We start from the raw sequence: 13,343 nt of genomic DNA on the forward strand, positions 1-13,343 counted from the left end.
TGCACCAGCACTGAAATGCTGAATTGCTGACATAAGTTGGGTGGCCTGCAAGTTCACGTTGATCGTTTGTCTCTGGTACCCTTTTAAATAGTGTTCAGTGACAGGCAAAGATATAGTTGGCATGGTGATGTTGCCATTCAGGTGTGTGCTGTCTTTATGGGGGCAGGTATGAGCGGTGGTGGAGAGCGACCCAAACTCCAGGTGCTTACTGCAGCCAAATACACCACATCTTTGAGGTGAAAGCTCAGAGCCACTACATATGTCAGTGATACCAAATACATAGAAAGGCAATGAGAAGTCAACAGGTAGATGATGGTCATACAGACCACTGGGACTGCCAAGTCAGTAACCGGTGTCAAGGGGTTATTTGTGAAAGATCTGTTGATTTGCTGTGTTCAGCATCCCATCACATTTACAGGGTGCTGTCTAGTGGTTTTTCTTTGCTTAATTTTCAGCAGTCTTTTTTTTTAAGAGAAAAAATAAAGCTGATGTGTGAAAGTCTTAAAAAATTGGATCTCATGTGTTGAAATCTAGCATAAAGTTTTAAGGACCTTTCAGAAGGGTTAGTGTTTACACCTCCATACTTTTAATCTGTGTTATCCTTCAGAGCAGAACCTCAGTAAGTCTGGAGAAGTGTATTGTTCTAGTCACATTCAGGGTATAATTTTGCAGGTTGTGAGTTGATGGAAATGGAGCAGTTCCTGCTGGTTGGGTCACTGCTGTGGTATTTTCACGTTCATTGCTACCATTCTGTGGCGGTTTCAGCCCACAGTGCTCCCTGTTAATCCAAATAAGGGACAGGGTGTCATTGGTGGTTGTTAGGGGTTTTTTTAACCTCAGAAATGCTGGCTTGTTAGGACACCCAAAAAGTAAGATCTAGCTTTCATCACAAGCAGTGTCCTGGCTCTTTCATTCTAGTTGTATGTTCTAATTTGAACTGCATTTATTTTTTCATACAGTGAAGTCCTGTTGAGTGATGTTGGATTTCAGAGCTAGCATGCAGCTTGCTCTCTGAAAAGCAGAGACCCAAATGCCATTAGAACTGATTATAAACATAGACTAATCAATAAATTCAGTTGTTTTGCTTGCAACTGTCTGAGTAAATGTATGAACTCCTTAAGCTGTTGCTTTGAATGCAGCTGAAATCATAGAGCTAGTAAAGAAAGATGAAGAAGGGCCCTTGTGTATATGTTACTGGTGATTTTGTTGGGGTTTTTTTCCAGGTGACAGTACCTTTGCCAGGATCACAGATTTCTTTGCCTAACTTCGGATCCACGGCACAGCCACTTATTGCCCTCCCCCAGTCTTTACAACCACCACTACAGCACACACCACCGCAAGCACAGGCTCAGAATCTAAGCAGACCTGCACAAGTCACCCAGCCTTTCAGAGGATTAATCCCAGCAGGAACTCAACACAGCATGATTGCTGCAACTGGAAAGGTAACAGTGCTCTGCTGCACAGCAACACATACTGACCCCTGCATCTGAAAACTGCCTCCACTTTGAAGTGTAGGGAAGGAACAGTAAAAAGCCAGTCAAGGTCAGTTCCTTAGTGACTGGGTCTGTGTCTTTTGTGAAGGTTTAGCTGAGTTTATGTTGTAGCTTACTTGCTGCTAGCTCATGTGAGCTGTAGGAATGCCTAGCTTGATAGTGACTTCGTGGACTAGTAGGATGCTTTGTGTGGAGGCCATGTAGAAAATAGTACAGAGCCATCGTTAGAGCAGGAGGCAAACACCATTGCACTGTCAGGGCTGGCTTCTGACTGTGGCCAGGCGTGTGTCCCTGCTGGTGTTGCTGGGGATCTGCTCTTCTCACTGGCACAGCACCGCATGTTCTGAGAGCGCAGCATTGCATGCAAGGCAGGACCTTTGACTGGGGGAAGGAAAAGAAGAGGGAAAGAAAGGGTTGGTCTTGCAGCTGAAGAAAACTCTCCATGACCGACAGCTCCAGTAAGGAGGAAACACTGAAACAGTCCAAGAAACTTCAATACCGGGGAGGGAATTCTCTCCTCTCCTTTTCCTGGAGCTGCTGTTGGTAACTGCTAACGAGGGCATGTGTGGAGCTCGCTTCCAGTCACAAGCTCTCTTGTCTTAGATGGAATCACAGATATACAGGCACCTGGGATTTTCAGATAGTGTGCAGCACAACACAGTTGCAGTGTACTTTCAGGTGAGCAGTGGGTGATAACACTGGACAGAAACAGATTCACAGAATTGCAGGGGTTGGAAGGGACCTCCAGAGATCAAGTCCAATCCCCCTGCCAAACCAGATTCTCTAGGACAAGGTCACACAGGTGGCCTTTGTCAGATACAGCAAAGTCTTTCCCCAGAGCAGGGAGAAATGTAGCTCTGGAGCTGTGCCTGAAATCCTTACAGGCTGTGGCATAGATTTTTTTAGGGTCTTTTTGAGTCTAAAATGACCCTGCTGTCCCTATGGTTTACAGCTGTGATAAGAATTCTCTCTTGGCTGTTAATTCTATGTCTTGGATAGTAATGGCAGCCAGAATTCCCCATCACCTAGGTGAAGTTTCCATCCTGTCACCCACCAGAGTTTAGGGTGATTTTGGCATTGTGCAGTTTTATAACTTCATAAGATCTGACCAAAGCTTTTCACCTTTCCACTTTTTATGAGCACATCTTCTGAGCAGCAGTGTGTTTCTTTCTATGGTCACTGGAAAATCATCACCCATTTCAACAATAAATGTGGGATGGTGGCTTTAGGTAGTTTTCCTGCCCTGTTTTCAGGGTTCTGTTATATTCCTTCTAAGGAAAGTCAACATAAAGCAGTTGCTTGCTTTAACTGATTTACTGTTGTCATTACGCTTCACAGCTGTGTTTGGAAAGATACTGTTCTAGAGACTAATTTATTCTGTTGAGTGTATCCACAAAAGAATACACAAGAGTCATTGCTCTGTTTAGAGCTTGCAGACTTTTTGCCTGAATGACAGCTCCATTTTTGCTGGGCTTTTGCTATTTTATAGAACTGTTACGGCACTTTTCGCTTCAGCGCTTTTCAGGATTGTCTCTAAATATTTTCCTGTGGTACCTCAGGTGGAGAAGGAAATTTCAATCCTGAAATTCTTTATTTTTAGGGCCAAACATGGAAAATGAGTCACAAATCCCTTTTCTTTATGCAGGAAGATCAAATTATAAATCCAGTACCATTGCTGGAAGCACCAAATAGTGCAGAAACATTGTTCACAGAGGTGCTTATGGTGCTGGGGTTGTCCTAATTATAAGAAGTTGGTTTGCAGTCTGGTTTTCACCTCCACTTAACTGACCTGTTTACATTGAGAATAACATGAGGTAAGCAAAGACTTGTTCAAAGAAAAATCCTTGTACTAAGAACTGACCTGTCAACTGCTGTGTGTTTCAGATATCCGAAATGGACCTGAAGGCCTTTGGAGGTGGCATTGATGTTAAACCTGGAACCCCACCAGTTACTGGTAGAAGTACTACTCCAACCTCCAGTCCCTTCCGGTAAATCTCCCTTAAGCTCAAAATTCCTTGAAATCAGAGCTAGAAAATGTACCTAGTCATGCATGAGCCAGTTCTGAAAGGTATGAGGTGAGGGGCTACTAGTGCAGAATACAGTGCTTAATCTTCGCTTCAAAGCAGCATTCCAGTAGGGCATCATCTGCTCCAGTAGCAGATAGCTCTGAAATAAAACATTAAAAATCAGTTCTGGTTTAACCAAAAATGTAACAAGTCAGGTAAAATGACCTGGGGTTGGACCAGGAAAGTGTGGAAAATGTCCTGGAGTTTTACCTCAAAGTGCAGATTCTGAACTGCCATGCTGGAAGGAGAAGCCCATAAAGGCCGTTGTGGCAGCACTTCTGTTAGGGGATTAACAAGCTTCTCAAGTGACATTGCTAAGCTGTTCACAGGTCATCTTTGTTAACTGATGGAATTAAGAGTCTTGCTCATTGTGGGTTTACCCTGCTTGTGAGTGAAGTTACTGGTGGGCTGACAGAACTTGGCTACAAGATGGTTTTGTCCTTGAAAGCTCTGCCCCAGTGGGGTGGTGTTCATGGTAACTGGCTGGTGGCGTTCACACGAGTTTGAACTCGGTGCTGAAGTTGTGCTTCCAGAAGCTCACCTAAGAAAAATGAAGGGATGAGGAAAAAGGAACTTGAATTTTCAAGCTTGTCAGCACTTAGGTCAGTTGATTCAAGGGCTTCTATCTTAGATTCTACATGTGAGATAAGTCTTCAACCAACCAAAGCAAGATTCTCTATAAGATTCTGCTCTTAAGTGTAGAGATCCTGAGAAGGTTGACTGAAGATCTCGGGAGTTCAAAGTGAAGAAGACTAAGCAAAGACCTCTTTAAGTTTGCAGAATGTTGGTGTCTGTTGTGTTTAGTTGGTTTCCCTGACACTGGTGCCCCATGGCTCATTTTTACATTAAGTGTATCACTCACTCTCTGCATGGGAACTCTCCAAATCAAATTCTTTCCTAAAGAAGGCTGGTCACACTTTTTTCTTCCCAGGGCTGCTTGGTGCCCTTCCCCCAGAGAAGCTTTCAGGTTTCATTTAATTCATTGTGATTATGGAGGGTCATGTTCTTAGCCATATAGAACAGGGGAGAGTGTGTTCTCTGAGCTCTTGGAATCTGCTCAAAGGCATTTTGGAATGTTTTTGACAAGAGGTCAGAGTGGAAGCAGCTGCACATCACAGCTTTGCCATGTGTGCTTAATGCCTGTTGTGACAGGCTCTGAACTCGATGTGATAGACAGCTTAAAAGGGTAGGACTGAGTGTAAAGATGGGGGGGACACACTTCTAACATTGGTATTTATGGTGTGAATACTTTGGAGAAAGCTCACCTGCACACAGGCTTTACCATGGAATCTTTCTGTGTCTTAAACGTTTCTGATTATGTTTTTCCTTTGTGTTCTTAACTTCTGAGTTTGGGTCTGAAACTGCCAGAAGGTCCAGAAGAATATCTGATTTTTTCCATGCAGTGCTGGATTTCTAGTGAAGCTTTAACTAAAGGCAGAAACACCCTTTGAGTGAGGGCAGTGTGATTCTAACTGGTGGTCTTTTCTTCAGGGCCAGTTCTACAAGTCCTAACAATCAGTCCAATAAAATGAACAGCATTGTCTACCAGAAGCAGTTTCAGTCAGCTGCTGCTGCTGTGAGAATGACACAGCCGTTTCCTGCACAGTTTGCACCACAGGTAGGTGACCAGTTGCTTCCTACAGATAAATCTGTTTCTCTGTGTGACCTGGTGACTCTCTGAACCCAGCTGTGATTCCTCAGGCTTTCTTGTGGGGAGATACCGAATGGAATCCTTGAGCTGAAATGGTGTGTGAAAACTGATCTCCAGATGAAAGAGGGGAAAAAAAAGACACCCCCCCAAAACCAAACCAACCTTTGCTGATCTTGCTACTTGGTAGCATAGGTTTTGTGGTGTAGTGAACTTCAAGAGTCCTGTGCACACTGAGGAATTGAGAAGTTGTGGAACAGGCCAGTGTTCTGTGGGCTTCCCCATGCAGCCGTAGCGCACACTCGCCCTGCCAGAACCAGGGGAGAAGCTTCGTGTCTCAGAAGGGTCCCAGTGCGTACTGTAGGTGTGAAAGGCAACGCGGCTGTTTGAGATGCACTCTGAAGCATTGCTGGAGAGGAGCTGAGGTTGGAAAGGATCTCTGCAGGTCATGCAGCCCATACAAAGCAGGGTGTTGGCAGAGGGTTTGATTTGCCTCTGGCATTCTGGGGAGCACAACCTCAAAGGTCGGGCATCCCCGGTACAGGTGACTGTAGCCAGGCTGCTAGGGAAATACAGCCTCTGTAAAAACAGAGGAGGTTTCTGTCTGCCTTTTAGCATTTGGACCACAGGGCTTGAGGCTGGATTTTTGGATCGTCGCTAGCAGAGACTATCTTGCCTTTCACTGCCTTGCATGGGTCTGCTCCCTTACTACAAACTGGTTTGAAGAGGTTGGTACTGCTTTGAGGCACGGCAGCACAACAGGACTGGGTTTTTTGAAGCTGAAACATGGCCTCTCCCAACATAAAAGCCTATTTTCTTGGCATCAGTTTGACAGCAGAGTAGCAGCTTCTTTCCCCTTGAAGGTAATGCCAACATGCAGCCTGGTTGGCAATTTTCTAATTGCAAAATGTCTCTTCTTGTTGTTTTTCCCCCACTTAGATCCTCTCTCAGCCTAACCTGCTCCCTCCATTGGTAAGAGCCCCATATACTAACACCTTCCCAGCGCCTGTTCAGAGGCTGCCGGTAGTACTGCATAGTCAGATGCCGTCTCAGATGACCACAGGCCCTATGAGCCACCCTCGGTTACCGCGTGTGGCCAGAGGTCTTAGTGGATCAGTATCTGGAGCCAGAGGCAATCAGGCCCAGGCTGCGATGAAGGCTGAACGAGACATGAAGGTTAGTATTTGAGCAGCAGCGCTCTTAACACCACTTCAGTCTTGCCAGCTGGTAGGGCAGGAATGTGTCTGTAAATCATGTCTTCATTAAAATGCCTCTGGACCCAAGCCAGTAGCCGGGCCTTTAGCAGCTGAACACAGACCTCTTCAAAGCCCTGGGGCTTTTTTTAAAATAAGAACTTTAGACTAAAAATCTTGTAGGGAGCTTCCTTTCTCAGGTGGTCTTGTGGCCAGCAGTTGGGAAGCTGCCACTGCTGTCAAAGCCAATCTGACAATTAGGCTTCAAGAGCCTGGATTATTATTTTTTTTTTTTTTTGAAGGAGTGATGAAGCCTGCAGACCTGGCTGTTGGCTGTCACCTAACATCTGCCTCCCCAGCTCTGAGCAGCAGTATGAACCCTCCCATTCCAGCCAGCAGTGACTCTGGAGATCCATTTCCCAGTGGTTTGAAATGCCTGTGATGGATTCTCCCTGGTAGAATGCAGTAGCATGGTACACGCCACAGAAGAGGTGGCTGCGTTTCAGTGGCAGGCAGTGAGAATCATCTGACTTGGGTTAAAGCACTTTGGGACCCTTCAGGTTGAGGCAAATTCGTCTTATGAAGGCAGGACCTCAGTGTGGGGTGTCTGAGAAGGGACAGCGTTGTACATTTGCCCTGTTCGCTGCAGAATAAGTTGCTTGTGTGAATAGATGGCCCTGAGGAGCAACTTGAGCTGCTGTCACTTGCCCTAACCCAGGCAGTGAGGTGTAAAAGCAAGAGGGTGTTTTTCCTGGTTGTGTCTGGTTATAGGAGAAAGGATTATCCCTTAAATTCCAGGTGTTTGGTCCATTCAGTTTTCTACTGCCAGTTTCCTCTAGCTAAAGCCTTACTTGGTGACGCTTAGTGTATCTTCCTCAGCTCATGTTATGAGCTGCATCTGGCCAGTCACAGCCAACGCCGTGCACAGTCCTGGTTTTCTGAATCTGCAGAGACTCAGAACAACATGAGTTACCCTGTCATGCTCGGTTACTTGTGAGCAAGCTCATCCAGCCTTCTAGCTGTGACCTCAGGGCATGGCTGAAGTGATGCAAGAGATTTCAGGTGTCCCTGTGGCTCCAGTGAAATCAGTCTGGTGCTGCAGTGCAGCACACCGGAGTTCACAGGCTTGTTTTCTGCTGATGGTTGAGTTACTTGGAGCAACTACATGGTATTATAGCCAAGATCTCTTATTCCAGGGTGTTTTTTCCCCCATGTTGTGCCCTTGTCACCCTCCAGTCCCATTTTCTGTTAAAAAAAAAAAAAACAACACATAAAATACTTGGAGAGGTACACGGAGGCTTCGTGTCTACTGTAGTTGGGGTTCCTCATGTGAACATAATGCTGCCTTAATTAAAAACAGGGCATGTGTCTGCATTGGATGTAGTTACGCAGCTTCCAAAAAGATTGAGCTCTGAATCCCAAAGGTTGACCCCTGCTTTGCCTGAGTCTGGGCAGGAGAGCTGAGTGCTTGGTTGGAAGCATCTGCTCAGCACCGTGTCTCACAGGTGGATTTACACCACGGTGTAAAATGCAGCTGAAAGAGGGAAGCGCGAAGGCTGAGCTGAGCGTCACAGCCACACGGCAAGGCTGTCGGTAGGATTTGGAGCAGGGAGTGGAAGGAAGCCAGGTGCTTCCCTCTGTGAAACCTTCTCTCTCAGCTTGTGTATAACGCAGCCTTGAGTCTGGTTCACTTCTATCCCTGTTGCAGACCCTGAAGTCTGTGTCCAGAACAAGTTGGGGGCAGGGGGAAGATGGGTGCTCGGAGCAGACCGGGGTGCTGTGATACAGCCCCTGTGCTCGAGAAATGAGACGACGTGTCAGGAGATGACAGCTGTCACGGCCCTCAGTGCCGGCAGTGGCGCAGACACTCCTGCCTTCTGCTCATGTCTGCCTGAGATCTGTGGTGCAAAGCTTTGTGCTGAGCCCGGTGCAGGCAGCGTTCGCGCTCTTTAAGCTCTGCAGTGAGCACAGCATGAAAAGATGCTGGGTAATGCTTCTGGCTGTTGGTTCTCCATTCTGGGGTGAGCACAGGAGACTGAGGCATGACAGGCTACTCCTGAGGAGCCAGGCACTCAGGTGTGGTGATGTCTGGGAAGCAACGGGGGGGACTTTGCCTTTCTAGGAACATCTGCCCACTGCGGTCAGTCCTGTCACTTAGGAAATACTCTTTGAGAAGTCACTCTTACTCCAGCTCTTCAGTAAACGTATTTTCTCCCTCTCTTAAGGCAAAGCAGAGAGCAGAGGTACTTCAGTCCACCCAGAGATTCTTTTCTGAGCAGCAGCAGAGCAAACCCATAGGAGGCAAAGCACAGAAGGTGGAGGAGAACGGGAGCAAACCCGCCGAGGCGATTGCCGACTCCTCGGGTGTCTGCCAGGACAAAGCGGAGGAGAAGCCGGCCCCTGCGCCTGCCACCACCACGAAACCTGTTAGAACTGGACCAATCAAACCTCAGGCAATCAAAACCGAAGAAACAAAATCTTAGAGCCTGCATTTCTGTGGGGGAAGAGGGGAGGGCGGGTGAGGTGACAGCAGCATGAATTCGTAGCCCACGGGATGAGACAACAGGGCTCTGGGCGGCGTAAAGGGACACAGCTGTCAGCAGTTACGGGTGCGAACTGCGGCGTATCCACCTGAGCTCCGGGGCTTTTTGGGCTTGTACCTTCTCTGACAGCACGTGGGCCGCTTCTGGTACGTGCGCCTTCCGCACGTGCGTTTCGGCTTAACGTGCCTGCATGCTTCCCAGAGTGGGGAAAAATGAGTTGGAGAGATAGCAGCGGTGGGGAAGAAGGTGGTTGGGTGTTCCTAGCTGATGAGAATAATGCTCTTATTTTCTCCAGGCTCTGATCTTCATCTGCTGTTTGTCTTTTTATAAACCCATGAGTATGAGAACATGCAGATCTGGAGATGGTGCTGGGCCAAAGTCATGTGTGTTAATTCTTAGTGACTCGAGCTTCTGTCCTGTAATAAACAGAGGAGTTGGTATCAGCTGGCAAAAACTGCCTTTGCCATGCAACACCTGTCCTAACAGAGTACCGCTGCTGCTGCCGAGTGTCCCTCTGCAGGCAGCGCTTTGCTGGCTGCTGCTTCTCGGGTGACAATATACTGTATGAAAACGCTCCCTGGCCACCCATGTTCTCTACACCCGCTCCCCCCACCCCCCTCAGCCCTTCACCTCCAGTCCAGAGGTTCCGTTGCATCAATAGTTGAAATCTGTTCCGTTCACCTCTGTCCAGCCACCTTTCTATGATGCGAGTGATCTCCAAAACGGTTTCCAGCTTAGTGTCTGTTGCCCAACAGTGAGCACCCAGAACGTGCCACGGGAGTAAGAGACCTTGTTGGATCAAAGAGGGTTTATCGGGAAGGGGCATCCTTTATATCGAGCGCTGCGTCGCACCACCTCCTTGCCCACAGCGTGCTGGAAAGTAGAATCAAGTGAAATAAATGCCTTTTTAATTGTATCCTCTAGTATTATAGCTGTAGGACAGTACTGTATGATACTTCTGTGAATGTAAGATATCCTGTACCTGCTTATGATATGTAGTAGTGACTGTGCTATACTGGAGCTGGTTTTAATAATGTTATTCTAGAGGGGGGTTGTTTTTCTTTTTTTCCAGACAATGATTGAAAAAGCTAATAAAAAGCACCAGGTACCACATCAGTAGCAGAATTTGCTGGTTTTTTCTGGGATTTTTTTTTTTTTTACATTTTTTTGGAAGGAAGAGTGAGTTGAAAGTCTAATGTGTATAATTTTGTTCAAATGACTGCAGAAGCTGGAAAGGCTGTTGCTGCTATTGATGCCTAGTGAATCGCTATTGGTTATCTTTTTATATAAATATATATATAATTTGAATTTTTGGAAACTCTAGCTGTGATGTCAACTTTGGAAAAAAGTATCCCACTTGTAGTGTGAGTTGGCATTGTACAGAAATTAACAGCCATATTGGTCTAGAAATGTTAAACTTAATTTTTTTTCCATTTGTACAGGGGTAACGCACTGTATTAAATATGTACGGTCTTATTTACATGGGTTTGATTACAGAAACTAATAAAGTATTCTCTAAATAAAGCCTGGGGTGATCTCATGATTGGCAAGGCCCCGCAGGAGGCAAGGAGGCCGCCCGAACACCGCGCGCCGAGCGAAGAGCGAACACTACAGCCGGACTTCAGAGACAGAACGGGGTTCGATGGTTCTCCGGCGGTTCTCCGGCAAAGCTCTCGCAGGACCTGGCTTGCACCGAGCTCTGGAAGCTGTGGCTGTAACAGAGGAGCAGAAGGCACCGAGCGAGTGGTGACACCGCAGGTAAACCAGGGGCTGTACCCGCTACAGCCAACGCGTGGGGAGCGGGAGGGTGAGGTGGGGGAACCGAGCGGGTCGAGCCGAACGTGTCCTGCACCAGGTGGGTTTGGTGGTAGCCCAGTTCTGCTGCTGCTGTTCCCCTGGTTGGAGGCTGTCTTATGGTTCGTCGTGGAAGGACCCCCTGAACCTGAGACTGTTCCTGATTTCCATGGAGTGCTTCCAGAAGGATTCATCTTAAATTCTCCAACGAAGCCACTAGAAGAGGCAGCCGGATTCCCCACAGTCAGCAGGGGAACTCACCAAGCTCCTGGCTGTTTCCTGCACTGAGCAACAAGGGTAATACTGCTGCAGAAACTTAATTAAAAGCAAATGCTTCAGCACCTCGTGCACCCTGCTAACCCCACTTTGCTGCGTGTCTCCCCAAAACAGCCCCCAACCACCCTGGCTGCCTTTGGGCCAGTTTGAACTGTCAGTTGCTGACTCGGATTCATTGAATATCTTCATGACATCCAACCAGATTAACTGGCTCCTGGCTGCTTATGCTGGACTAGATCTTTGCCTGTTTAATTCAAGCTGGCTCCGGTGAGTGATCTCCAGGCTCACGGATAATTGGGCTGAGCCCCCTGTAAATTAGGCAACGGTTTTGTTGGGGCAATTCAGGTGGGTTTTATTCCTTAATAATGCTCAGTTTGTGAAACGATGGTAACTTTAATCAGGAGTGAGAGCAGAAGGGGGTTAATGTGACTGGGCCCAGATCCAGCAGCAGCCTCCTGGGCACAGGCTGCCTTCTCACTGGGACGCAGGCGGGGAGGGACTGGGACTCCCCGCTTGCTTTGCGGAGCCTGTTAAGTAAGGCTGTGTATTCAGCGCTGCTCAGCTCCAGCCTGGCTTTCTGGAAAATCTCTGAACAGTGGCTGCTCTTGGTTTATTTGTTTTTATACTCAATTAAGCGATGGACTCCCAAGCCTGAGCAGAGCTGGGAGCTGGCAGAGCACGGGGTGGTGGGAAGGGCTGGGACTGGGGCTGGTTGCCCTCAGTGCCTTGGCTCACTGAGAAGCCTTTGGTGCTGCTGCTCCCCTGGGACCTTGGAACAAGCCCTCCCTTTATGCTCCCAGGAGCTATGGGGTGAAGGAGGGTTCCAGCCTGGCCTCCCTTCCTCTTCTGGGATAGAAACACGCTGTTATCCCCTCTCCATGGGTGGGTGGATTTTCTGTGTGCCCTGGTTGGGACAGTGCAACAGGCAGGGGCTGCCTGCTCCTGGGAGACTGTCAGGGATTGGAGATGCCCCTTAAAAATTGCAGACAGACCTGTGTCGTGTTCCCCCCGCCCCTTTCCCCTCTCTCTGGGTGACCATAAAACCTCATCCCCACGGCACCCGCACAACAGAGACTTCCAGCTGGCAGGAGCAGGTGTGCATCTTGTGCATCTCAAAGTGGGGCTTATCTCCAAGCATGAGCCCCGCTCCTCTGCCCGCGCGCCCAGGCCAGGGGTCAGCTGGAGGACAACATCTGAGGGGGCTCAGACCCTCTCGAACTTTGGGGGACCCTCTGGAGACAGCAGTGAGCATCTTGTGTCCCACAGCCAGGTGGAAGGTGTCTATGGCAAGGACTTTCAGATTCTGCAATGAGGTAACGCTGTCAAAAGGCAAGGCTGACAAAGGTGAATGTTCACCCGCCAGACCTGAAGCCATCAGACTGACAGGATGCTGTAGACCTGTGATGGGAGCTACTGCATGCTCTCTCCTCCTCTTTTCCACTCTTTTCTCTTTCTCCTTTCCTCTTCCATGTTTGTTATGGGCCAAAGTGACTTGACACATGACTCTGTTCTGAGCCTTGATTCTGTTCCCCAGAGCTGGGAAGGCCTGTCACCACAGAACACCTAACTGAGCCTCACTCAGGGGTCCCAGCTGTCCCTGGCCACCCCAAGCAGTCTGAGGTCAGTGGGAACACAAGGGGCTTCAACCTCTGCCAAACTGCTCTGTCTGGTCATGGGTGGTGACAGTGACCCCCAGTGCTACCTTCATGCCCTGCCTCTGGCCCTTTGTGCCTTGCTCCTCTGCACCAGGGCCCAAACACCCACCTGTCCTGGGTGGCTTTTTGCAGCAGGACAGAAAAGGATGCTCCTGGGGGTAGGGCTGTGCACCCATGTTTTCTGAGGCCAGGAGAGCCCGGAATGCATCACGGCTTCATTGCCCACAGCTTAGTTGGTCACAGGGGCTGCCTCTGCCCCATGTGATGGGATGAGAGCATCCAGCTCCTCCAGCATCCAGCTGACAGAGAGGGTGGGCGTGGGGCTGCAGCTACCCCCAGTCAGGAGGGTGGGAAGGTGTCACCCTGGGGCACAGCTTGTGGCACTCTGTGCCCTATGAGGAGCAGGGTGCTGCACACAGCCTGCTGCAGGGTGTAGGTGACGCAGCGCTGGGTTTGTGAGGAGTCCTGCTGCGACCTCTGCCCCTGGCAGGGCCCATGGGCCCTGGAGCTGGATGTGGTGATGATCCTCCTCAGCTGGGCTGCTGCACAGGGACAGGCCCGGGGGTCCACAAGGGCTTATTGTGGGGAGCAGGGGGGCTGCCGGGCAGCACCGCACTGGCTGCACTGGCACATCCCTGGCCAGAGGGTCACCTTTGCAGGGTGTGCACCCCAGCC

The 13,343-nt window shown here is 48.9% G+C and overlaps 1 protein-coding gene across 1 annotated transcript in view; it reads left to right on the forward strand.

Moving 5' to 3' along the window:
* Nucleotides 1–10,056, forward strand: part of PRRC2C (proline rich coiled-coil 2C) — a 73,381-nt gene extending 63,325 nt beyond the window's left edge. Inside the window, exons 31-34 of the mRNA XM_084265921.1 lie at nt 1,224–1,442; nt 3,378–3,481; nt 5,051–5,177; nt 8,626–10,056. Of these exons, the coding sequence (XP_084122047.1) occupies nt 1,224–1,442; nt 3,378–3,481; nt 5,051–5,177; nt 8,626–8,883 (708 nt within the window). The 3' untranslated portion in view covers nt 8,884–10,056. The remainder of the gene's footprint in view (nt 1–1,223; nt 1,443–3,377; nt 3,482–5,050; nt 5,178–8,625) is intronic.
* Nucleotides 10,057–13,343: the final 3,287 nt, after the last annotated feature.

This window comes from Gallinula chloropus (genome assembly GCF_964237585.1).
Source record: "Gallinula chloropus genome assembly, chromosome: 6".
In the NCBI taxonomy this organism is placed as follows: domain Eukaryota; kingdom Metazoa; phylum Chordata; class Aves; order Gruiformes; family Rallidae; genus Gallinula; species Gallinula chloropus.